Source organism: Daldinia vernicosa, assembly GCF_022497035.1.
Source record: "Daldinia vernicosa strain CBS 139.73 unplaced genomic scaffold F5Y00scaffold_39, whole genome shotgun sequence".
Classification (NCBI taxonomy): Eukaryota; Fungi; Ascomycota; class Sordariomycetes; order Xylariales; family Hypoxylaceae; genus Daldinia; species Daldinia vernicosa.
In genome coordinates, this window is record NW_025953955.1 from 259,534 (window position 1) to 280,909 (window position 21,376).

The following is a 21,376-nucleotide window of genomic DNA, read 5'->3' on the forward strand; positions in this document are numbered from 1 at the left end:
CTCCGCAAATAGTTGGAGATATAGAGACGAAAATATAGGAAGAACAAACGCAGCGCTAGTCTGGGATCAGTCGCCACCTCGATTAATAGAAGACAGTACCTCTGAAAGACTCGTAAAGCAAGAATCTACATGATAGATGCTCTCCAACTTAGGGCGGAGAGAGGGAGGTACCGAGGACACGCAAAGAACCCCTGGGGGGCGGGAGACCTCGTTCATAGTCGTCCCCGTTGCTTCTACTGCCACCTGACTTAAATCGGAGATACGGCGAACCCTTCGAATCCTCCCATTCCAGATCCATATTTCATCCATAAATCATGCCAACGGCGCGATCGGTCCGCTCATCATAGAATGCTGGCAATATTAGCGGCGAGAGGCACCTCCCACCTGTTCCTGGTGAACTTCCAAGGTGTCGCCGTCGGCCATCTCCAGCTACGGAGAGTGAATAAGTTGATTAGCTTACGTAAAGTATACTCAAGTAGTGATGTGTGAAGAATGAACTCTGGAGACGATAACGATAGCAGGCTAAAGTGTGGAGGGAATGATCATAGTAAATTTAGAGAGGGCTATGAGGGCCTAATTGGCAACTTACAGAATCGGGCGTATCGCTCTTTTGAACCCGCTGCCCTTCGAACAGAAAGCGCACGGAATCGACGACCTTGCCTTGACGTTCGCAGAAGGCCGTCATCAACTTCTCGAGCTTAGTAGAGCGCTTGATTTTGAAAAAGACCTCGTTGTTGTTGTCCGTCACCTTGATATTAAGGTGCTCGCTGCCGCCGGCGGGTGCGTCCTGTCGTTCCGCAGCAGGGCTTCCGCTGTCGTTCTCTCCGGACATCGTGGGCGTAATTGGCGATGCTTGCGGGGGATATCAAAAGATGATTCAAATTCGGTATGTCGAGTTTTCAAGAGATATCGGCTCTCTAGTCTTTTCCTAGTTAGCTGAAGGAAGAAGGAGGGTTGCGTGTGGCTTCTTAGGAATATAACTAAAATATTTGTGGTTTTCATGCACACCAAAAGGATGTGAGACTCACAGGCAGTGTAGATAGTGTACCAGTCGTTCGAGAACGAGATGTGGCAGTAAGGAAACTCGATTATAGAGGCTTGCTGCGCTCGACGCGATCAGTATGGATTTTTTTTATGAGTGGCGGAGGAAAAGGATTGAAAAAACGCAGAGGCCAAAAGAAGAGAAGTGAAGTTTGAGAAGTATGCGATTGCGGTGGTGAAGTTTGGAATCAACGCGAAGGCTACGTGAGGCGCCTTCTAGGTGGAAACAAGGACCGTTAACCACGCTAGATGCGGGGCAGTTGCTTCAAGCGTAAGTACGCTAGTAAGGAGTATCTTCTGCAGGCCATACTTTCCTTATGGTATGTACATGTCTGGGCCGTTTCCGTGGGTTAGGAGGTACCTACCTACTTACAGCCTTTGCTTTCAGGCTAGACTCACCTAAAGGACGTGTTATACACAGTAGACACAATACATGCTTCTAATAGATATACATACTGTCTCTGGAAGGGAAGGTCTAACTCCAGCTGAAGCTTATTCTTTCGGTGTGCGGATCTACCTACATAAAATACCCCTCACAGTGTCACTCGCACCTCTTCAACATACCTTTACCTTTTCATGTACATCAACTGACCTAAAACTTTATGATACACGCCCTAAACGCGTGTGTTATTATTAGGTAGCTTATCATAAGAAACCTTTGTGATTCTTGGGCAGTTTTCTCTCATTTCGATTCGGTGTTTGGAAAACAGGAAGTCCTGGTTCATTGGAGCCCTAGTCTTTATCTCCGATTCGTCAAGACTGAACCCGTTGCTTTGCGAGGTAAGACATGCAGGTAGATTTGATAAGTCAAACACCACACTCTGCTGCCTAACTGGTAATTAATCCCCTATGGCTAAAGGTGGCCCAGTGCTAAACCTGGTGAGCAGATACCATGTTCTGATACTGTTGATATTTCATCAGGTCCGGACGACTAATCAATATATAACTGTTTTGATATCGAAGGACTAATAGTGAATGGATGTGCTCCTATGTATAGTGGCTCTGATATGGTGATATGCAAGAAGTCGATAAGTGAAATTCCTTGGTAGTATGTAGGTAGTACAGAGAATTTTGTTATTGATTTCTTCCTTAAACAATTTACCTTACGGATTGTAATTTTATTAAGAGACAGGCTGACAGGTAGCCAGAGATCATGCTGGAGGCTTCTCATCTTATAGTAACTACGTCTTACAAACAGTGGTGATACGTATAACATTCAATATAAAATTAAAATATGTCGTAAACGAGAATGTAGCTATTGAAGTTAACAGTTGTAGAGAGGATTCGTGGAGTGAAATAGGTCAACACCACGATATAGGTAGGTTCTATAGAAGGCTAGATGATAGCTAAGTAAATAGTTAGGTAGAATATAAATGCTCAACTCATGCTGTGGTTATTAAAGCCGATTGTCATCGAGTACCTAGGTAGGATTTGAGATATCCTTATACGTCTTACAATAAACCCAATGAGGTTAGCATTCATACCTACTTATCTGTCTACGTCATATTTGATTAATTGGTGGTAATTAGGAACCAAGCAAACAGAGCCGCCGCACTGCTAGATCCTCTTGAATAGTGTTATGTTAAAGATTATTCGATATCCATCTCAATGATCTTAGTATCCTCCATTCACCATTTACCATTCACCCTCAACCTTAGAAGAACGATCCAGCATATGACAGTAGAATATGGTCAGTCTTATTAACGCAATGGGGTCATATCTAACTAACCGTGGCAAAGGGGTTGAAAGAAGATCTCGAGTCGAACCCACCTTGCCATCCTCGCGCTGTGAGTTAGGTACCCAATAAAGATATTATATGAAGTATGATGGGCTGGGATTGAATATACATGTAACTGACATTCACCCATCTAGTGTGCTATTCAAGGTATGAAAATTGGACGCCTGGACTTGCCGCTTAGTTCTAATGTTAGTATAGATTGTCTTGGAAAGAATGATTATGACGAAGCAAAATGTTCCCGCTACATCGACGCCTTGTACGAATGCTGCGATGCTTTCTATAAAAAACATGGAGACAACGCAACAAGTCCTAGCTGCCCGAAACCAAACCTTTTACGGTTGAAGATGAAGCAACGACAAGACGAGAATAGCAAATGAGATTTACGATTTACATAGACACATACATCAATATTAAAATTGATCTAGAATCATCTTCTATCTGGCATTGCGCTCATATTCGTTGCGAGAATCAGGCACTACATACCGGTACGGAGACGAGGGTGGTATGTTCTACATCTCCTTCTTTGCGTCAACCCGAATAGAGAAACCAGGCAACATTTACGGAGAGTAGAAATCGTTCTAGGCGATCATTGAGCGCGCAAGAGATCCGCATGGGACCTGGACAAGCATTGAAGGAAATAATGGCTTATCCCGAGACTCTAATATGAATGCCGATGACATTATGATGGAAGAAAGGAAAAAGGAATAAAATTTTCTGCAGAGAAATTCTTTTTTGTACTTCCTTGCAGCCACTGAGGCTAATCGAATGAGGCTAGTGCGTTTGCTGTTTGCTGCAGGTGCCCAGGTGGCTTCTAGGCTCTAGCCAATCCGCTAACCTGCCAACCTTATCTGCTTATCCAATCTTATCACTGCTCCATGGGTATCTCTAACTGGGTAGCTGCTGCCGACACGCATAAGGATCTGAGTCGCGTTGATTCTTTTCTAGTGCAAGAGCTTGACAAGCTCCATTCCTGACGACACCAAGTAATCGCATTTCCCCATTCTTCGAACCAAGCCAATAGGTAGAACAAATTATCACTTTACCTACCTCCATAGTTGATAATACCGTGGCCGTCCTTCTTTTATTGTAACCGCAGACAATTCGGAGGATGCTGGCTAGCAACCAGCTCCTCGCCTAAATATACCAACAACTCGCGCTCAGTCGTCCTTCTTCTCATTCACGATGCTGGCTCAAAGCGCCCAGCGCACCTACGGCATACCCTTCGGTGGGCTGTCGCCATCCCCCGATCCTGATGAGCAAAGTACAGCACCACTGCCATTAATTGAACCTAACAAGTGGTTGGGGGCTAACAATGACATGATAATAGCGTCGCCCATATACGATGATGCAGAAAATGAATTCGCACAAGACGCCGAGGAATTTGCCAAAGGCCTCGACTCTCTCTCAATAATACAAAAGTCTAACGCCGAGAAACGAGCGGACATATTCAGACTCGTCGATACTTACTACCAATATGCGTCCAAAAAGGTTCGCGCTTTGCGCAAATCGCAAGGGCAACTATCTAGGACTGATCCCCGCCACTCATACGATATTTCTAGCCAGGACTCTATGGATCTTGATGATGGAGATGATTTGGTAAAATCACAAGCCTCGTCCGAAATGCTCAAGAGCTGGGAGCTGGAAGCACAGACGTGGGATATGCTGCGTCGCCTCTTACCTCTACGATACCCGAATAAGACCTCCCTTAAGCCTGCCCGCCACGACGTGTCAAGATTCCAATCATGTGCACAACTCTGGGACGAGTTCCTCCAGACTGACCCTACTGCCCAGGAACGCAAGGCGATCCTGGAATGCCTACAGACTAGCGCAGACGAATCACGGGTAGATATAGATGAATTAGTTCGAGACTACCAGCAGCGAGCGGAAAGAGGAGATATTATCGCTTACGGATGGCTTCATACGCGGTCTGCGCTCAAGATGCAGAAGAATCTAAACGGTTGGTCTGGAGCACTGGACCCTAATGCTACCGATGTTGTGCAGAAACTCCGGAACGGGTCAAATCCTATGGTAACCCAGCTTGATCCTGACGTAGCAACAAGGCAGAACCGGAAGCTGCAACCGCAGGATGAGTACTTCGAGAGGGCTATCTGGCTTGGATGTTACGAATTACTGCGAAGGGGACGAAGCATTGCCGAAATTCGAGATTGGTGTGTCGAAAGGACCGAAGTCTGGCGAGCTGTTAGTATGTCGGCTATGCCATTATCAAAAGATGAAGGTGAGAGCCGGTTTAGCTGTGACCCTCTCTCGATGCTTCTGTGGCGTCGTACCTGTTTTGCCTTAGCGAGACAGGGAGGTACGGATGACTTCGAGCGTGCTGTATACGGTATCCTTTCTGGCGATATTCCAAGCGTCGAGAAGATTTGTGAAGATTGGGACGATTTTGTCTACGCCCATTATAACGCTTTGCTTCGAACACAGTTCGATGCTTACCTGATGAAGCGATCTTCACCAGACGCAACGGCTGCTATAACACAATCGTTCTCTACCTTCAACGCCGTTCAATTCCACGGCGATGCTACTTCGGTCGGAGAGCGTCTCGTCAAATCATTGGAGACGAATATTAAGACTTCGACCGAAGCGAAGACGCCGATGAAGACCCTTCAGGCGGCTATCATTTCCAATAATATAGAACAGTACACCTACGAGCTCGGTCTCGCACTTGGAAAGGCGGCTAATTCTGGGGATACTTCGGCCTTGATACCGAGCTTCGGCGCCTCTAACGAAGATATAGACGATAGCAAGTTCGTCCAACTAAGGGATCATAACGGCTTACGAATTTTGGTCCATGTGTATCTGATCATATCAAGTCTCGAAGAACTACAAGGTGGTTTGCACATGGAGCTTTCCGAACGTCACAAAGTGCGGGAGAACGTAGTCTCCGCCTACGTTAGCACATTACGACTAACGGGCTTAACGGATATGATGCCGCTATACTGTAATCAAATGCAAGGAGATAGGGCTTTCTTCACCCTGAGCAGAAATGTTACTAGCGTTACTGACCAGCATGAACGAGAGATACTACTGAGACTCATGGAGAAACTCGGTATAGACGTTGCCGAATTTGTTAAATTCCAGCCCCGTTCTCTACTCGAGGAGCACCCCGAACCGGAGGAACACCCTCCCCCATTTGGTAGATTTACCGTTTTCTCCAACGATCCACCCACGCTTAAGTACGGACGTCCTCTGAAGCCTGACTTTCTCGGGGAACCCCCCGAGAGTCTAGACCCTGTGGACGAGCATCTTATCCAGACGTTAGAATGGTTCCTTCTTGTCGATGGCCTTTGGGACGAGGTTTTCCATTACGGTACAGCTATCTACAAGCGCTTCCTTAGTAAGTAGTCCCTTTCGCGGCACACTGAAGACAGAAATGTTAGTGCTAATGCTACACTAGAGCAATTCAACCTCCATGCAGCTCGTGCCTTGTCTGAACGAGTACGCTGCGGCGAAATTTTTAAGCGGAAGGCAGGCATTGTCTACTCTGACGATTCGGACGTGTCGTGGTTCGACGAGGTTCGAGCGAACGCTGCGGCTGGCTCATTGGATGAAAACAGCCTTGGAGTTGAAGACATCGCAGTGGCGCAGAACTTCTTCGAGATGGAGTGCTTAGTCCGAGCCTTGGATTCAATGGAGACTATCGCATCAAGTGAACTATTAGCCCAGGAGTGAGTGCTCGTCATGAAAAGTACATCTCCGTCGTGCAATGTGAAGCTAACTTCCAATACAGCCCTGCAGAGAAAGTAAGCCGGGACTTCTGGTCCAACGTCGGGCACGAAGTGAAGAACATCAAGACTTTTATGCGCCATATATTGAATAATTGGCTCATGGAGACTATTGAAGGTTAGTTATAAGCAACTCGAGCAAGGAATATATCTAACTGGAGTGATCAGAAGACGAAGACTTTACGTATCTTCGAGACGCGTATCTGCCTGAGATGATTATTGGATACGTCAGCGTGTTACATTTCGCAGGTACAACTCTGACGCGTGACAACTTGCTAGAATGCATGGAGCTTGCTTCTGTGATCGCCAAAAAGGACGCGGACGTGGCAGCGGTTATTATGAAAGCCGGACGAATGAAGGAGCTCGTGGAGGGCTTCGCAAACTGCAGCAAGGCGCTAGCTATCAGCAGCAGCGATAAGAAAGGAGCCGGTGGCGTTAGTAGCAAGAGGATGATGCGAGAGCATGGATGGACACGGGAATTATGGTCGGTCAAAAACTGATGAAGGCCCGTATATGTCTACATTGGGTGGACAGGTATTAATGCTTGTAATGCTTCTTCTACCTTTTTTATTCGGAGTGGCTATGGCTTGCTGGCGTTGATGATTCATAAGGATAAGACGATGACTATCAAAAGTGAAGGCGTTCATTGGGGCATATGAGAATGTCCGTAGTCTATGTAGGTATGTACAGCACGACCAATCTAGGTAGAATTATCCAAATGCCATGCGCGATGCCTACGCTTTAGAGAGTGATGGAATCATGTTTTAATTAGTTCCTATTTCCATCTCTTAACAGATATTGAGGTAGGGTTGGAGTAGTTGATCCAACTTAATACGTTAAAGAGGTACGGATGGACGAAGTGGAAAGGGGCACCAGGGGTAATCCGTACATTAGGTAATGTACTTTGTAAATGATAAGATAAGCAGGTGACGTTAGGTTAGGTACTTCGTAATTCATCCACTTCGTCCGACAGCTCGATAGCTTAAACATCTTCATCATAACCAAGTACCTACCTAAGGTATCTCATAATAATCTCATTCGTTCATAAGCGCCGTCAAATTGCAGCACGGCTACTCACAATCTCTAACAATACCAATAATACCTAGAATAAAAGATAAATTACCATGTACAGCCCGACTCCCCCACCTCCTGTACCACCCCCGAAGCCGAGCAGCCACGACGCCAGTCGCCTTGGTACGCCCGCCGCTACTAGCTCTCCTCGACCACCGCCGCCGATCCCGGATGACACATTCAAAAGAGCTATGGAGGCGAGGGGCAAGTCGCTGGCTGCTATGGATGCATCGGGTTTGATCCCGGCGTCGGCGTCGGCGTCCACGACAAGAGGGACAGAGCGAGAGGTCATACCGGATCCTGGCGATCAGTGGCTGCCCAAGGTCCTTGAGGATAAATCGTGAGTATTAATCCTTATACTATCCTTATACTCATGTACGTATTCTATATTCATAATGTCTATCTAACACCCGCACAGGAAACAAGACCTCACCGAAATCCTCTCCAACCCAGCGGCCCTCGACGCTCTTACACACGCACCTTCAACAGCACACCCATCCCTAACCTCAACCCGCGATGCGCTCCTCGCCGCGCTGGACGATAACGTAGCTCTCGCAAATCACCTCACAGAACTCGAGGCGCATCTCTCCCAGCAGCGCGCACAGGCGCAAGCACAGCTCCTATCAACGCACGCCCTCGAGCGCCAGTGGCGCCAGAAGCAAGCCGAGATGGACGCCGCGCTCGCGCCGTTCGCGCCCGCAGCTTTGTACGCGAGGCTGGGACAGAGCCTGGCGGAGCAGGAGGCCGTGTGCCGCGCGCTAGAGGAGAGCTTTCTGGAAGGAGGGGGGAGCGAAGGGGCTGGAGGTGAGGAGCTAGCGACGGAGAGGGAGACGTTAGATTGGGTGAGACGGCATCGCGAGGCTAAGAAACTGTTTTATCTCCGCCACGAGCGGCGGGAGAGGTGGAATGAGCACCGCGTTGGAGGTTGGCGATGATACTACAACACCAACGGGAGCAGCGTCGAGAACGGCCCTTTTACGAGTTGAGTTACTACTTGACCTCGGCGCCTGCGATACTACTGGCATGATTATGGCCTCATCAACCCTCGAACGACATGCACCACGACGACTACAATCTAGTCGGTATTAGCCAACATGCTTACCACTGAATTGGGATAATTAACTGCAGCCGTCATTAAACAACCCTGGGGAGGGGGCGGTCTTCTTTTCCTGCGTTGATACCCATCCATCCCACCGCGTTTTAATCTCAATTTACTCTTCTACTCGGGGGTGTACCTAGGCGCACGTGCTACGAGGGTTATCCGTGGTCCAAAGCCGATCTAGTATGGGGTTTCTCTTAAGCGCAAAATCAAGGGCGAACCGTTTATTAGGACTTGAGGGGAACGGTCCGACTAGCAGTTTGGGAGTTGTGGAAGAGCGTGGACAGAGAGGATGAAGCGCGGCGGCTAGTAGGATGTACGAACGTACGAGGTCGTCGCGCGCTTAGCTCCTACCGAGTCATATGCCAGAAGCGGTCCAATTCAGATTTTACTTGAGGGTGTTGCTGAGAGCTTCACGCTTTCTCTAATCCTACCACCGACTAGGTTGCAGGACCTTCTACAATGGGATAATAACAGTCTACTCTACTAGTTGTGAGGTTGCTCACCGGTTGGTGACCTGGAGGCGGTGGTGGGCGGTCGTTTCAGGACGAGCAAATCGCAGGCGGGTCGGAGACGGGTAGGGCAGGCGGACATACATACATATAGCAGGGCGGAGCTGCGACGAATCACAGCGGGCATGGAGGCACATACGAGCGTGTCGCGAGTGGCCGTTGCGTCGATGGTCGTGAGGGGCCTCCCATTCGGACCGACGCACGTATACGGGTTACAGCATGTGACAACCACAAACACACGTGCAGCAGCAGTAAGCTCTGAGCAGTGATTGTTGATTGTGGGTTGGATTGGATTGGATTCTATTATATAGATAGTCCTAGATAAAGCTAGACTAGACGGATGAAGTATAAACAATCATACAATCGCTAAAGATTATCGGAAAATAAAATATATTAGGTAGACCAGCCAGTCCTTCCGTGTCGTACGGACGGACTTGACCTAAGCATGAACGCGCGTAGTCTTCCTGCAAACCCAGCTATCTTGGGTAGCTAGCGATGCGTTGGCGCGGCGTAGACGGACGTAAGGGCGATCTTTCACGTTACGCGGTAGGGCTATAGTAATAACAATAACAATATGTATATGTATATGTATATGCCATACGGCGTCTGAGCCGGACTCAAGTAAACCTGGTTCTTCTCTTCTCTTCTTACTAGGTATTTACGTATGTATTTCTGACCTTTTACTTCTTGGTTGGAGGAGTCGTATTTATGGACGTAGTGTAAGGGGCTATTATTATCATGTCGAGCATTGGTATACTCCTTAGTTATACTATTATACTCTTTCCTTATTTCTATCACATCACATCACATCATATCCAGTCCGCTCGCCGCTCTAAGACTTATTTATGTAGAGCAGCACCACGGTCTCGACTTCTCCGTCCGTCCACTCTCCACCGATTAACTAACTCTACCCGACTTATCAAGTACCGGATAGACATGCATCATGCGGACTACCAAGTATATTTATTTAATCATCTAACCTAGGTAGATACCTTACCCCATCCCTATCCGCTATGACACGCATCCGCGCGGAAGCCGAGTGGCTGGGTAAGGATCCGGCAGTCTGGCGGTGACAGCACGTGGGCCCCTTCCCCCTTTTCCGGCGCTCCCGACTCTTTGGCTCTGTAGGTACATATGTATGTATAATATATACGTACGCCTCTAGGCAAGGGATACGGCTCTCTGTATTATATCCCATGGTGTTTTTGTTTTTCAACCACTAAGTTCCATTTCCATCCCCGGCTCTTATCCCCTTTTATTCCTTCACACCACTGCTTCATCATACTTTATACTTGATTTCGTATTATTACTCTCAACTCGACCCCGGAGTAGGTCATCGCTTCCCCACCCCCCTCCTCCCCCTATCTACGCCGTCCCGTCTGCTGTCTCAAGCGCGCTCTTGCATCTATCGTATATAAATTCTCTCTAATTAGTATTAACGACCAACTCGAGTTTCATATGTTCCGCTAGTTATAACCTATCTCGATCGAGATATCTACCAGCTTCTTTTCTTTTCTTCGCTTTATCTCACTTTAGAAGACTAAACGGACTCATGGCCTTCATGTCGGGGCTGCGCGGACTCATCGGGAGCGCAAACAGCTCGTCTTCCGTCTCTTTAGCCTGGGCCGCGAGTGGTGGTGGTGCAGTGACCGCTTGCTTGTTCCCGCCGAGGACGGCGTCGAGGGACGCCACGTTACTAGTATCTGCACCCGTTCTCAACGCTGTTGTTGTTTCTTTCCTGCCCGGTGGAGGCGGGTCGCGCTTTGGGATATATTGATTATGTTGATGCGAGTAGTGAGTACCTGAAGAGAAGGTAAGCTTGTCTGTAACTCGAGTAAAAGAACGTGAGAGGGTTTAGAGAACAAGGAAAAGGAATGGAATGGCTACCTGAATGATTGGCCAAGTCCGACGGCGAAGTCGCCAGCTTTAGTCCCTTCAACTTCTCGCCTAGACGACCACCTATCGGGGAACGCGGGCTCTGCGGAGGTGCCTGAGACACAGAGCCGGCAGCAGTGGCGTTGAAACTAGCATCAGGAACGCGGAGATCTTCGAGGCCGAAGTGGTCGATGATCCAGAGGCGTTCCTGGACGGCCATCTCGAGCCCCACGCTCTCGCTATTGTCGCGGAGCTCTGCACGGATCTCATCCTGGAGCTGTCCGGCCCGCAGCCGCGCCCATACCGTGTGCAAAACGCCGCGACGGCCCGCATCACGAGACCCGATCCCAAGTCCCGGCGCGAAGATGGCCGGCATCGCCTTGGCCATCAACGCTCGGCCCGAGCTGGTGTGAGAAATGGTTACCGTGGGGGGTACTATAGCATCCGAAGGTAACAGGAAGTAAACACGTTGCCGGCGCTGTCCTCTCTTCTCAATATCCTCTTCCTCGTCTTCCACTCTCTCGACGACTGGAAACGTCGTCGTCTTAGTTTCCCACGTCACGACCCACCCGTCCTCTCCAGACGGTGTCGGATCCCATTCCACCATAAGAATCTTAGATCCCTCGTTCCCGCGACCAGCCTCGAATTCAAACCGCGCGAAGGCGTTCGGCGAGGCCGGCGATACCGGCGAGTCTACTACGCCCGGTTCCGAGGGGGCGAAGGATGACGGGGTAGCTGGTTCGGGTATCCGGAGGGGACCGGACCCGGACGAGGTCGGCTGACTCGGTGTAGGATCCATAGCCATCTATATAATTGTGTGTGCGTGCGCACGCCCGGTAGCCCGCTTCGAGTGAAAACGAGTGTAAGGTTACCTCCCGAGGCGTGTAAGTAGGGTAGAGGACCGTCGCTAGGAGCGCATCGAAAGCCAATGGAGATGGCTAAATGGACGGTCTCGAGAAGGGGGGGAAGGAAAGGAGCGCGCGTCTGGCGCAAGAGGATGGACAACGGACCAATGTTCCCTGAACACGCGCCGCACACACGCACAAAACTTACTCGCGCAGCCGCGCAGCGGGGGAATAATCTGTCAAGCTGTCTCGGGAATATTGTCTAGCGGCGGATGAATCTACTGGGTAATATCAAGCGGCAGCGGCAGGGCCAGTAAAGGTAATGTAGGCTCCCTTCTTGGCTAACTGCCACTACTCCTCATGCAACGTAGACATCGGCAGTTGAGAGACAGACGGTGAGAGAGAAGAGGAAGGTAGAGCAGTTTCAAAGTCGCAGGCGAAGACGAAGCGAAAGCTGAATTGTGATGCCTTAAGACTTCAACAACAACAGCAGTGTGGGCCTAGTAATAAGGGTATAGGTGAAGGGTAGTTGAAAAAGAGGCTACTCAGGTGTGTGAATTAAAAGCCTTGGATAGTAATAAAGTGTAGAATTTCCCTTTGGCTCTCCTAGACGCGACTACTAACTAAGTACCTAGCCTCACTCGTGCAGTTTGAAATGAGGCTACTATACCGTATACGTATGCGGGCGGGTATAAGCCTAGGAGGTGAGGAGTAGACCGTAGACTGTAGTAGGCGGGGAGAGGAACGAGATAGAAAGAGAGAGATCGAATGGTTCTTTTTTTTCCCCAGGGCCCAAGTAACGACTCTCGTGGCAGAAAAGGGAATGCTCGACGTCTTGGCGGCGATGATGTATGGTACGAGAGAGGAACACGTAGGGTGAGCGAGGCTCGTTATGTCGAGCCGTGTTTTTGAGTTGTTTTTGACGGCCATTCTACCATTTTGGAATGGCATCCCATGTAACTCCTAAGTACCTATAGTAAGGAACGCCATGCTACTATGTATGAGCGAAAGCGACTCAGTGAATAGAAAGTCGTGCCAATCCACGCATACATGTGGCTTTCTAAAAATAGACGACACCCACGCAGCCAACCCGCCAACCCGTTGGCTCGGGGCTAGTCGGTCGTTGATTTCGGTTGCGTACTAAGGACAAATCGGAAATTGGGGGGGGAAAGCTTTTTAGGTGAGACTCGCGAGTGTGTTAATGCTGTTAATGGTGTTAATGGGCATGGGGGTTATATGGGGGTTATTTACTATGTAAGCCAGCTGCCAGTCCCCATCTTCCTTCGACAACGAACTTCCTGATCTGTTCGTCAGCCTTCAGGTGAAGCTACTATGTAAGCTACTATGTAAGCTACTACATAGTATGTAGGGTGCAAAATCCATCCTTGGAATCCCAGCAGTTTGGCTCCTCGTGCTTCTCAGAAAAGAACCCCAAGAAGTCTTATCTAGAATCATTCTAGACGCCTGTACGCGTACGCGTCCCCGTGTTTAGGAACGTAGAGATTCGGGTCAGATCAACTCCGAATCGGTAGGTCGAACGAGCTTCTTAATAGGGCTGATTTCCCAGCACCATTTCTTTTCTACGTCGCTTGCTAATTGGTGGTATTTTCTACACAAATGTGATTCAACGAGATTAATGTGGTTGGGGTACAGTTGCTTTAAGAGAGTTGCTTTAAAGGACGGAGGCGGGCCGCTATTAGTGGCGGAAGACACAGAAAAGCAATTCGCCAACGACGATTAAGGAGAGACAGCGAAGCTAGAAATGACTGCCGCTTTACACCATGACCTCAGGGAATGATACGAGCTGTAGGCTAGCTCGCCATCGTGGATACTGTCTTCTGCTGTGTGCCCATTATTTCTCTCGAGGATTGGCTCGCTTGGTTTCATCTTGAATTTCAAGTATACTATGTAAGCTCATCACCAGAAAGGTTTATCGCTGTGCCTCAGCTGGCGAAACAAGTAAATGAAACGCATGATAGAATGTGTCCACATGAGCAACAATGCCACACCGAAATCACCGAAATACGCTAAATATCGTCCTTTGGTAGCGGGAAGAGACAGCCGATTTTTAAAGGACAAGCCTAGACTGAGAATACTGCGACGGAGAATAAGAGCCACGTTGTTGCATATGTGATATCTAAGACTGAGCAGACTGAGCTCGGGAGAAGTCTTCAGCGCGAAACAGACGAAAGACCACGGCTATGATGACCGGAATAAGACTAGTTGGACGTAGTCGCTGGATATGGTCTGCGAACATCTGCTTCTATTTCACCAACCTTGTGTGTTTTGCCTACATCGTGAAGTTGAGTGTTGATCGTCTCCGCATGGCGGGTAGAGCTAAGGTATCAAAAGGTCATGGATTACTTGGAGTCTTGGAGCATCGGAAGTGGCCCCGATGACGTTTTCCCAGGCCATATTTTGTAGTGTTCGGTAGCTCGCTACGTGCGATCGCCCTGTATTTAACCAAAGACGTATGCCTTCCGAGTTATGACATCTCATCAGAAACACCCGCTAGAATTAGTTCTATGTATTTGGCCAGCCAAGCCATTGCAACAGAGGTATCATCTTGAGGAAGGTTGAGACGGTGAATAGTTATCGTATCGGGTATTGGCTATTTCAAAGAGACCTCAACAATGTGGTAATGTAGTAGTTAAATATGATATCAACGGCGTAGAACTGATGAATAAATCATCAATTTGCGCCACAGAACGAATAGGTCCGGTTTAGATCACGGGTAACTAGTAGCAATGTTTCACTCTTTCGACTTCAATATTTGTTCTCACGAAAACCACGTTGCACACGCGCAGAACAGTGGCGTTATAAGATCCCTACAACTGGCACGACTCTCATTTCTGCTGCGGGCAGCCAGGTGATTTCTGACCGCATCTACACGGCTTTGGGAAATTGGGAAATTATCCACAGCGACGTCGTACTCCAAAGTACGTGCATGAGTCAGGCTGGCTCAAACCCGCCGATATGAACATTCCTGGGACCTGGGTGATATTACTACAACGGACATGTAGAAATATGGCTTTCTTTAGTCTTGATTTAATAGTGAGCAGGTTGAGAAGCCGTGACTTGTAGATGTGCAAAGAAAAGGTATAATTCGCGTCTTGGACAGAGTTGAACCTGAAGATAACCTGAAGATGAAATTCAGGGCTGCTAGCCAATGAGGGTGAAATTACGTCGGATACTGGGAGGGTTAGAAAAGGCCGTAGTAAGGCCGTCCGGTCCACATGGGCGGGCGGTCCCTTTTCCTTTTCAACCAGCAAGACGGACCCGGCGGCTCTATCGCGGGGAATTCCCAAGCCCTTGTTTCTGACGGGGCACGGTCACGTCTGGTAGTGTAGGTATCTTGTAGGAAGGTGTCCTTAGTCCTTAGTAGTATAGTGTAAAGAAGTAATGATGCGATACGATCAACGTACTTAGCGTATCATGATGTTATGTACTTTCGAATCAAAATGTCAAGGCCATCACCGCTCATCTAGCTTCCCCATATTCGTGTCTAGTCGTAGATTACCTATGAAGTACGAGAGGTGAAGAGATATGTACCTACTCCGGATAAAATACTTATGCTGACAGGCACCACATTTGGGAACGCTGTGGGAGTTGATTATGCCGAGATTCGAGACGCAAGTAATAAAGGAATATGTAGTGTAGGCTTCTGTAGTGTATGCATAGCCATTGTATCATGATGCAGGGCCCCTTTGGTTCTCGATTTTCATCAATGAAACTCGACGGCTTAGAATGGTCATGTGCAATGTCTCGCAGAAGTAGAGATTGAAAAAGGGGTCTCGATCCCATTGGGAAAAAGGGTGGTCTACCGTCTCTCTGTCTAGGTGGCATGTTACACTGCGAGACCGAAATGAGAAAAGCAACCCCAGAAGTGCCGAAATCGAATGCAGATCTTTCCCAAACGGTAATTGCATCATCACCGGCGCTGGTGAATCGTGAATCGTGAATCGGGATGAAAGACCTCGCTCTCCCTGGTACCTTAGTAGGTCCTAAAGATGGCTTGGTACGGCCCTAAGTGGAGCAACCGGCTGCACGAGATCAAGCATCAAGCCTTATCATCTGTTGCTTGTCCTTTAAGCTTGCGTCTAGCTCTCGGTCTAGTGTATAGGCAGGGGATATTGAGTTTAGATATTTGGGTCGGATCCCGCATATGCCAAGTGTTGTCACGACCGTGCTCATGATGAATGAGGGAGGCCAGAGTATCGTAAGCGAGCTTACAAGCATCTTCGACGACGTCAAGCAGAAAAGTCGGTGCTACTCTCGGCACCGGCCACGACAACTATTATTATAATTTCACGAGACTATGGACGGAAGCCCACGAGGCTCCGCGAGGTACAATCGTGGAGCAATCGTGGAGCTGCAAGCTATAACCGAGCTGGAAATAGGCTAAATGGGAAAAGCTTGGCTGAGATGCTTGCCCAGTTATCAGCCATCCCCATAAAACCCCGTAGTCAGATCCGGCCAGACGCACAATTGGGGGGGCCCTAACGTGAGACTATTATATGTTGATGGCGATATGTCCAACGGGAGACGAAAGATAACATGTAGATAGAGCTAGCAAGGGAAAGAGAGCTAGGTGAGATATCACGAAAGCTGGGTTTCGATAAAAGGCCGAAGGGGGGAAGCTAGCTAGGATTTGATAGAAATTAGTTGCGGACGGCCGATATATCTATGAAATGAGATGCCCACGGCCCGATAAGTAGTGACTCCGAAGAAGACCGGCTGCTGGTAAGGTCTAGGCTTGCCATATCCCATATCGAATGCGGTGCAAGTCGGATGCTGATATATAGGAAATGATACAATACCAATGCCGTATGAGGAAGGCTATCTATCGGCCATGGCCGTACGGTGGAACACTCTTGGAATCTGTCTGACTTCACTGCTTCACCAGGAACTAGGATACGGTAATAACCTTCCCCGGGTTTAGGTACGGTTGAATTGGTTTTAGCTGGTATTAGCAATAAATAAGCTGATACCGAGGCCCAATGTTTAATAATACCCCCTCAATGTTTTTGGTTTTTGGTGTTTGGTGTTTGGAGTGCTCATTAATCAGGATAGACCCTAAGCCGTGAGAGTAAATGACTCTGATGAGTTTTATTACAGTGTTTTTGCGCGTATGGGCAAGACGGTAAACGATTCGGACAATTGCGTAGTGATAAGAACATCGGCGTGAAGTGTGGATCGTGGGAATTGATTCAAGGTGTGGGAAAAGAAGAGGAGGGGAAAAATTAAGTGGTTTCTCGGTGCAAAAAAAAAAAGAGTCAGGGACTAATAGTGGTAATAGTGGTTAATAGTATCTTTTATTTTTTTTTCTGCGACGATTCAAACGATAAGGCGCATAGCGACATATCACTCGCTGGCCATAGGTCGGCAGCACCTTCTAGTACTCCACTATTTGGCCGGCCAAATCGCCGTAAGCAGCAAAAAGATACCCCTCGGACACCCTATTTTATAGCTCATACCACCATAACACCGAATAGACTTCACGGGTTTTAGTGGATTTTCCCTTTCCCCAGTGCCACCCACGCCCCAGGCAGCCCAGGCCAGCACACCCCCATGAGCTTCTTTGTAGCCCGTTCTCCACACCCACCTTACATGTACCCAGTCTAAGGTACCTAAACTGCTAAAGTTACTAAATGATCCCCGTCTGGATTCTCCCGCTGTTTTTTCCCTGAGCCACTCCCAAATCCACTAGGTCCCGTAGTCACTAGTGTACACTCCCCCCCGTCCACTCCCGTCCTTTTCCAATCCCCCCAAAAGCTTCTAACTCGCGGACTAGTTCCCACTTGGGTCTACCATCTTCAAGTTCTCGGCCTCATTTTTCCCACGTTCTCAAACCTTGTCCACTTTCCACTTCCTTTGCCCCAGTGGTAAACTCTATGGGTCTATTCTGTTCCTAGTACTGGCCATACGGCATCTTGCCCTATCTGGTCACTTCTGTCAACGTTGTCCTTCTCTCCGTTGCCTTGTCTCAGTTGTTTCTTTCTGTTCAACTCTATTTCGAGACCATCTCTCCCGCTTCCCGAACTTTGGCCTAGGAACATTGCGCTTCGTCTCTTGGCTTCCTAATACCTACCAGCTACACCACTTTTGCTTTCTCAATCGACGCCTTTTTTTTATTCCATCGCGATATTTGTCTTCCCGTCAATTCGAACTCTCAGGGTCCGCGACAACTACCTAATCTTCGGTCGCCATATCGATCTTGACGAGACTCAACATTCCAATTCCACCTCTACGGCCGAGACTTAGCCAACCAGAGTCTGGTTTGAGCGAGAGAGGAGGCGCAGAGCGCTTTGGCTGTCGTATTGTGTCTATACATCTGACGTCGCTCGCTTCATCTCATTGCTGTAGTAATAGTCTGTCCTTTTTTCCCAGTCTCCTTCGCCCTCGACTCGATCTGCGAACCGCCATCCTTCACACCCCGAATCCGTGAAGGGATTATCCAGCATACCCTCTAATTTTCTGGATATATTCGATGTCTCAACATGTTTGATTTGCGTTTGGCCATTTTCAATACTATCGAGTCCGTTGCCGTCGCCGTCGCCTTTCCTGTATGATAAAGGACAAGCGTGCATTATAAGCACTTGCTATCTGTCCCTTTCGATCCAGGCGTGCCGGCTCAACTGTCTAAGAGTTATTTATAATGGACCCTCCACACATCACCGAATTCGCCTCGCCGCGGTATTTCGATAAGCTCAAACAGCTAAACGAGTCCACAAACCAACCTTCCGATGCTGTTGCTCACGCGCAGGATGGCACTGTCGTGGCCGAATCCTCGACATTCTATGACAAACTACCTATTAGAAGACCGAAGGCAGTCGATCAAACTTCCCACGACGCCCACAGGGCAGAAAAGCGCCGTGGCAATTTCATCGGTTTCAAGATTTTGCCGTCGCGCAATTCTGTCGATCACGACTCCCGACGGTTGTCTGTCGATTCTACCAAGAGGAAGAGCACGCCTTTTGACCAATTGTTCCTGGCACTCCCTAATGAGCTGAAAATCCAGATAATTGTTTTTTTGCCTTTATCTGACGTACTATGCCTTCGATTGGCCTCGCGGTCATGGCACGCGATGATTACAGTCAACGAATTCCCGATTGCTCGATACCACCTAGAACACCACGTCCCGGCCTATGCGAAACGATTATACCCAGTGCCTGATCCGACCGCGATACGGCTCCATTATCTTTGTGGGATATGGCATCGACTGCACGTTGCTGCTAAGCTCTCATACTTAATATGCGAGAGGGTGACGAAAGAGATATTTCTGAGAACTACCGAGGCTCAGCGCCTTGAATTCGAGCCGCAATACGAAAGGATGCGCCGCCGATTAATACCATTACTCTTTACACTATTTCATTTCTTCGAAACGTACCGAACATTACATATCGAATACATCAAAGAACATGGACATGGTCTGTCACGGGAGCCATATACCCTGAATCCTATCGAGCTAAAGATCATGAGCATGTATGACGACCAGACGTTATTACACGTTCACCAGGTGTTCCCCCTGGTGGTGTCTTCATTCTGTCGACGCCTTCGGCCACCGTCTTACGTGGGTCGGCTGGAGCGTTCCCTCCGAGGTTACTTGAAGGACCGACCTTCCGATGACGTTTACGTGACCGCGATGTGCGTTGGTGGACTTCGGCAGGTGGAGCGATTCTGGGAGATCAAAGGGTATAATTCGAGGAGGTGGGCAGTCGATTCGTGGTATAATTCGGTCTGGAGGGAGCCCACGGAGGTGGCGTCGAAAACGCGGCGAGGATTTAGGGGCCTTACCCGGAAAAAGTCGAATGCGAGCGAGGCCGATTTTGCGAGATCTGGAGAAGCCTACGTGAACGGTCGCGGACGGCAAGGGTCGGACGCGGGCCGACGTGGCAGTGACGCATCGATGATTACGTGGGAGAATTTGGTCTTTAATACGAGTCTGGCTGAGGGCATGCCGATGGGCGAATTATCGCGTGAACAATTAAAGATGTTGCTTCCCGACCTACCAAACCTACAAGAAATATGGCTCCCAACGGCCGAGGCACTTATACTAGACCGAGGAATCGTAGAGCGCCCTCAGGACATTAAGCGTAACGCGCAGGTCATGCTAGAGCTGATCCGCGAGGACGGTGCTGCCGAAGAAGACGAATGGTGGTACGGACGGACAGCACCCGAGTCGGTCCGGCCACCTCTCGAAGCGATCGAGGAAGATCCCATCGAATAATTACTTACTATATCTACCTACCGCATTCTCTAAGAAACAATTCATTCTAGGGCACGGACCACGGGAATCAACTACACTATATTTGCAATGATCTAAACCACATCCGGGTTTCGCTAAAGCACCCCACAGCAAGATGTGCTCAAATCATTGCAAATATAGTGTAGTTGATTCCCGTGGTCCGTGCCCTAGAATGAATTGTTTCTTAGAGAATGCGGTATCTACTTTTTTATCTAAGAGGAAAGGGGACGGGGCTTGTTGGGTTAGTTGATTGATACCTAGCATAAGCGCTTAGAAGATATCCGCGGGGGGCCAGCCGTCGTCTAGCCATGTCATCAGCATTTACAGGGCGTTTATAAGGGCGGGAACTTAATTTCTTTGGTCTGAATTTTTTTTTATGTCGTTTCTCCCGAATATATGGGAGACGCAATATTTCTTCTTATATATCCTCACCTCATAGGCAAGCGGGGATGGGAAGAAAAGGTAGGGAGCTTGGGCGAATCTATAGGAGTTCGAATCATCCGAGAACACAACTACTGCTTGCTTGCTTGCTTTCTTGGCTCGACTTAGGGGCCATGACACATATCATACCATATCATATCATATCTATCGTACCAGTACTATACCTACTTGGTGTCCAGGTTTTATTTCCTTTACGTCGTTGCCTTTTCCTGTCGCTATAGGCTATAACCCGAAACGGGACGTAACTTCATCCTTTTTTTATGTTTCGCGCGGCGTTGTTTTATTTCGAGATTACCTATACAAGGAAGCAAGCGGACTTTACTTTCCGAGCTTCCCTCCCCCATGCGTGCTAGGAGGCAAAAGGGAGTGTATAGCAAGATGGATGGATATCTTTGGGATAAGGGAGAAAGGACAGGTGAGATTGGTCGGTGGATTGGGTTTATGCGGATATCACTGGTCGCATACATGAGAAGCGAGCGAAAGACGTACGCGTCTTTTATAAGAATATGGACGAGGAGGAACCAAGCAAAGTAGATATATATCCCATATATCAATCGATGATCTTCTCGGGTCCATCTTATTTTATTTCATGCCGTTTCACATGTCACCTACATAAGCTCCCATCCAACCCCCCCTATTCCCTCACACTTATCCTTATCCCCTTACCTCAATGACCGCCTCTTCATCCGTATCATACCATACCATACCATCCATCCATCCTCATATCCAACACATCATCACAACACCATACCAACAACAACAACAA

General features: G+C 48.5%; 6 protein-coding genes across 6 annotated transcripts; 4 read left to right on the forward strand and 2 right to left on the reverse strand.

The window, feature by feature from the left end:
- Positions 1 to 143: 143 nt before the first annotated feature.
- Positions 144 to 1,239, reverse strand: F5Y00DRAFT_129759 (ubiquitin-like protein). The gene is made up of 3 exons (XM_048004193.1): positions 1,029 to 1,239; positions 590 to 922; positions 144 to 429 (listed from the first exon to the last, which is right to left on the reverse strand). The coding sequence occupies exons 2-3, from the start codon at positions 830 to 832 to the stop codon at positions 361 to 363; spliced, it is 312 nt and encodes a 103-aa protein (XP_047862856.1). The 5' UTR covers positions 833 to 922; positions 1,029 to 1,239; the 3' UTR covers positions 144 to 360.
- A 1,404-nt stretch (positions 1,240 to 2,643) lies between these two features.
- Positions 2,644 to 3,497, forward strand: F5Y00DRAFT_242894 (DUF1903-domain-containing protein). Its single transcript, XM_048008586.1, has 4 exons — positions 2,644 to 2,731; positions 2,781 to 2,828; positions 2,914 to 2,926; positions 2,978 to 3,497. Exons 1-4 carry the CDS (start codon positions 2,729 to 2,731, stop codon positions 3,154 to 3,156), a joined length of 243 nt encoding a protein of 80 aa, XP_047862857.1. The 5' UTR covers positions 2,644 to 2,728; the 3' UTR covers positions 3,157 to 3,497.
- A 123-nt stretch (positions 3,498 to 3,620) lies between these two features.
- F5Y00DRAFT_242897 (nuclear pore protein 84/107) lies at positions 3,621 to 7,265 on the forward strand. Its single transcript, XM_048008587.1, has 5 exons — positions 3,621 to 4,040; positions 4,107 to 6,131; positions 6,192 to 6,462; positions 6,525 to 6,637; positions 6,688 to 7,265. The coding sequence occupies exons 1-5, from the start codon at positions 3,962 to 3,964 to the stop codon at positions 7,017 to 7,019; spliced, it is 2,820 nt and encodes a 939-aa protein (XP_047862858.1). The 5' UTR covers positions 3,621 to 3,961; the 3' UTR covers positions 7,020 to 7,265.
- A 177-nt stretch (positions 7,266 to 7,442) lies between these two features.
- Positions 7,443 to 9,083, forward strand: F5Y00DRAFT_129826 (uncharacterized protein). The gene is made up of 2 exons (XM_048004194.1): positions 7,443 to 7,930; positions 8,009 to 9,083. The coding sequence occupies exons 1-2, from the start codon at positions 7,644 to 7,646 to the stop codon at positions 8,523 to 8,525; spliced, it is 804 nt and encodes a 267-aa protein (XP_047862859.1). The 5' UTR covers positions 7,443 to 7,643; the 3' UTR covers positions 8,526 to 9,083.
- Positions 9,084 to 10,456: 1,373 nt separating this feature from the next.
- Positions 10,457 to 12,204, reverse strand: F5Y00DRAFT_129842 (uncharacterized protein). Its single transcript, XM_048004195.1, has 2 exons — positions 11,089 to 12,204; positions 10,457 to 11,003 (listed from the first exon to the last, which is right to left on the reverse strand). Exons 1-2 carry the CDS (start codon positions 11,879 to 11,881, stop codon positions 10,729 to 10,731), a joined length of 1,068 nt encoding a protein of 355 aa, XP_047862860.1. The 5' UTR covers positions 11,882 to 12,204; the 3' UTR covers positions 10,457 to 10,728.
- Positions 12,205 to 17,985: 5,781 nt separating this feature from the next.
- Positions 17,986 to 20,587, forward strand: F5Y00DRAFT_129872 (uncharacterized protein). The gene is made up of 2 exons (XM_048004196.1): positions 17,986 to 20,151; positions 20,350 to 20,587. Exon 1 carries the CDS (start codon positions 18,580 to 18,582, stop codon positions 20,149 to 20,151), a length of 1,572 nt encoding a protein of 523 aa, XP_047862861.1. The 5' UTR covers positions 17,986 to 18,579; the 3' UTR covers positions 20,350 to 20,587.
- Positions 20,588 to 21,376: the final 789 nt, after the last annotated feature.

What these genes read in the sequence shown, in the direction of transcription:
- F5Y00DRAFT_129759 (XM_048004193.1), bottom strand. Translation starts at nt 832, where the DNA reads ATGTCCGGAGAGAACGACAGCGGAAGCCCTGCTGCGGAACGACAGGAC. An exon ending in AGAGCGATACGCCCGATTCT is followed by an intron (nt 430 to 589) that starts GTAAGTTGCCAA and finishes CACTCTCCGTAG; the next exon opens with CTGGAGATGGCCGACGGCGA.
- F5Y00DRAFT_242897 (XM_048008587.1), top strand. Translation starts at nt 3,962, where the DNA reads ATGCTGGCTCAAAGCGCCCAGCGCACCTACGGCATACCCTTCGGTGGG. An exon ending in TATCTACAAGCGCTTCCTTA is followed by an intron (nt 6,132 to 6,191) that starts GTAAGTAGTCCC and finishes ATGCTACACTAG; the next exon opens with AGCAATTCAACCTCCATGCA. An exon ending in GCTCATGGAGACTATTGAAG is followed by an intron (nt 6,638 to 6,687) that starts GTTAGTTATAAG and finishes TGGAGTGATCAG; the next exon opens with AAGACGAAGACTTTACGTAT.
- F5Y00DRAFT_129826 (XM_048004194.1), top strand. Translation starts at nt 7,644, where the DNA reads ATGTACAGCCCGACTCCCCCACCTCCTGTACCACCCCCGAAGCCGAGC. An exon ending in AAGGTCCTTGAGGATAAATC is followed by an intron (nt 7,931 to 8,008) that starts GTGAGTATTAAT and finishes ACACCCGCACAG; the next exon opens with GAAACAAGACCTCACCGAAA.
- F5Y00DRAFT_129842 (XM_048004195.1), bottom strand. Translation starts at nt 11,881, where the DNA reads ATGGCTATGGATCCTACACCGAGTCAGCCGACCTCGTCCGGGTCCGGT. An exon ending in GGACTTGGCCAATCATTCAG is followed by an intron (nt 11,004 to 11,088) that starts GTAGCCATTCCA and finishes CCTTCTCTTCAG; the next exon opens with GTACTCACTACTCGCATCAA.
- F5Y00DRAFT_129872 (XM_048004196.1), top strand. Translation starts at nt 18,580, where the DNA reads ATGGACCCTCCACACATCACCGAATTCGCCTCGCCGCGGTATTTCGAT.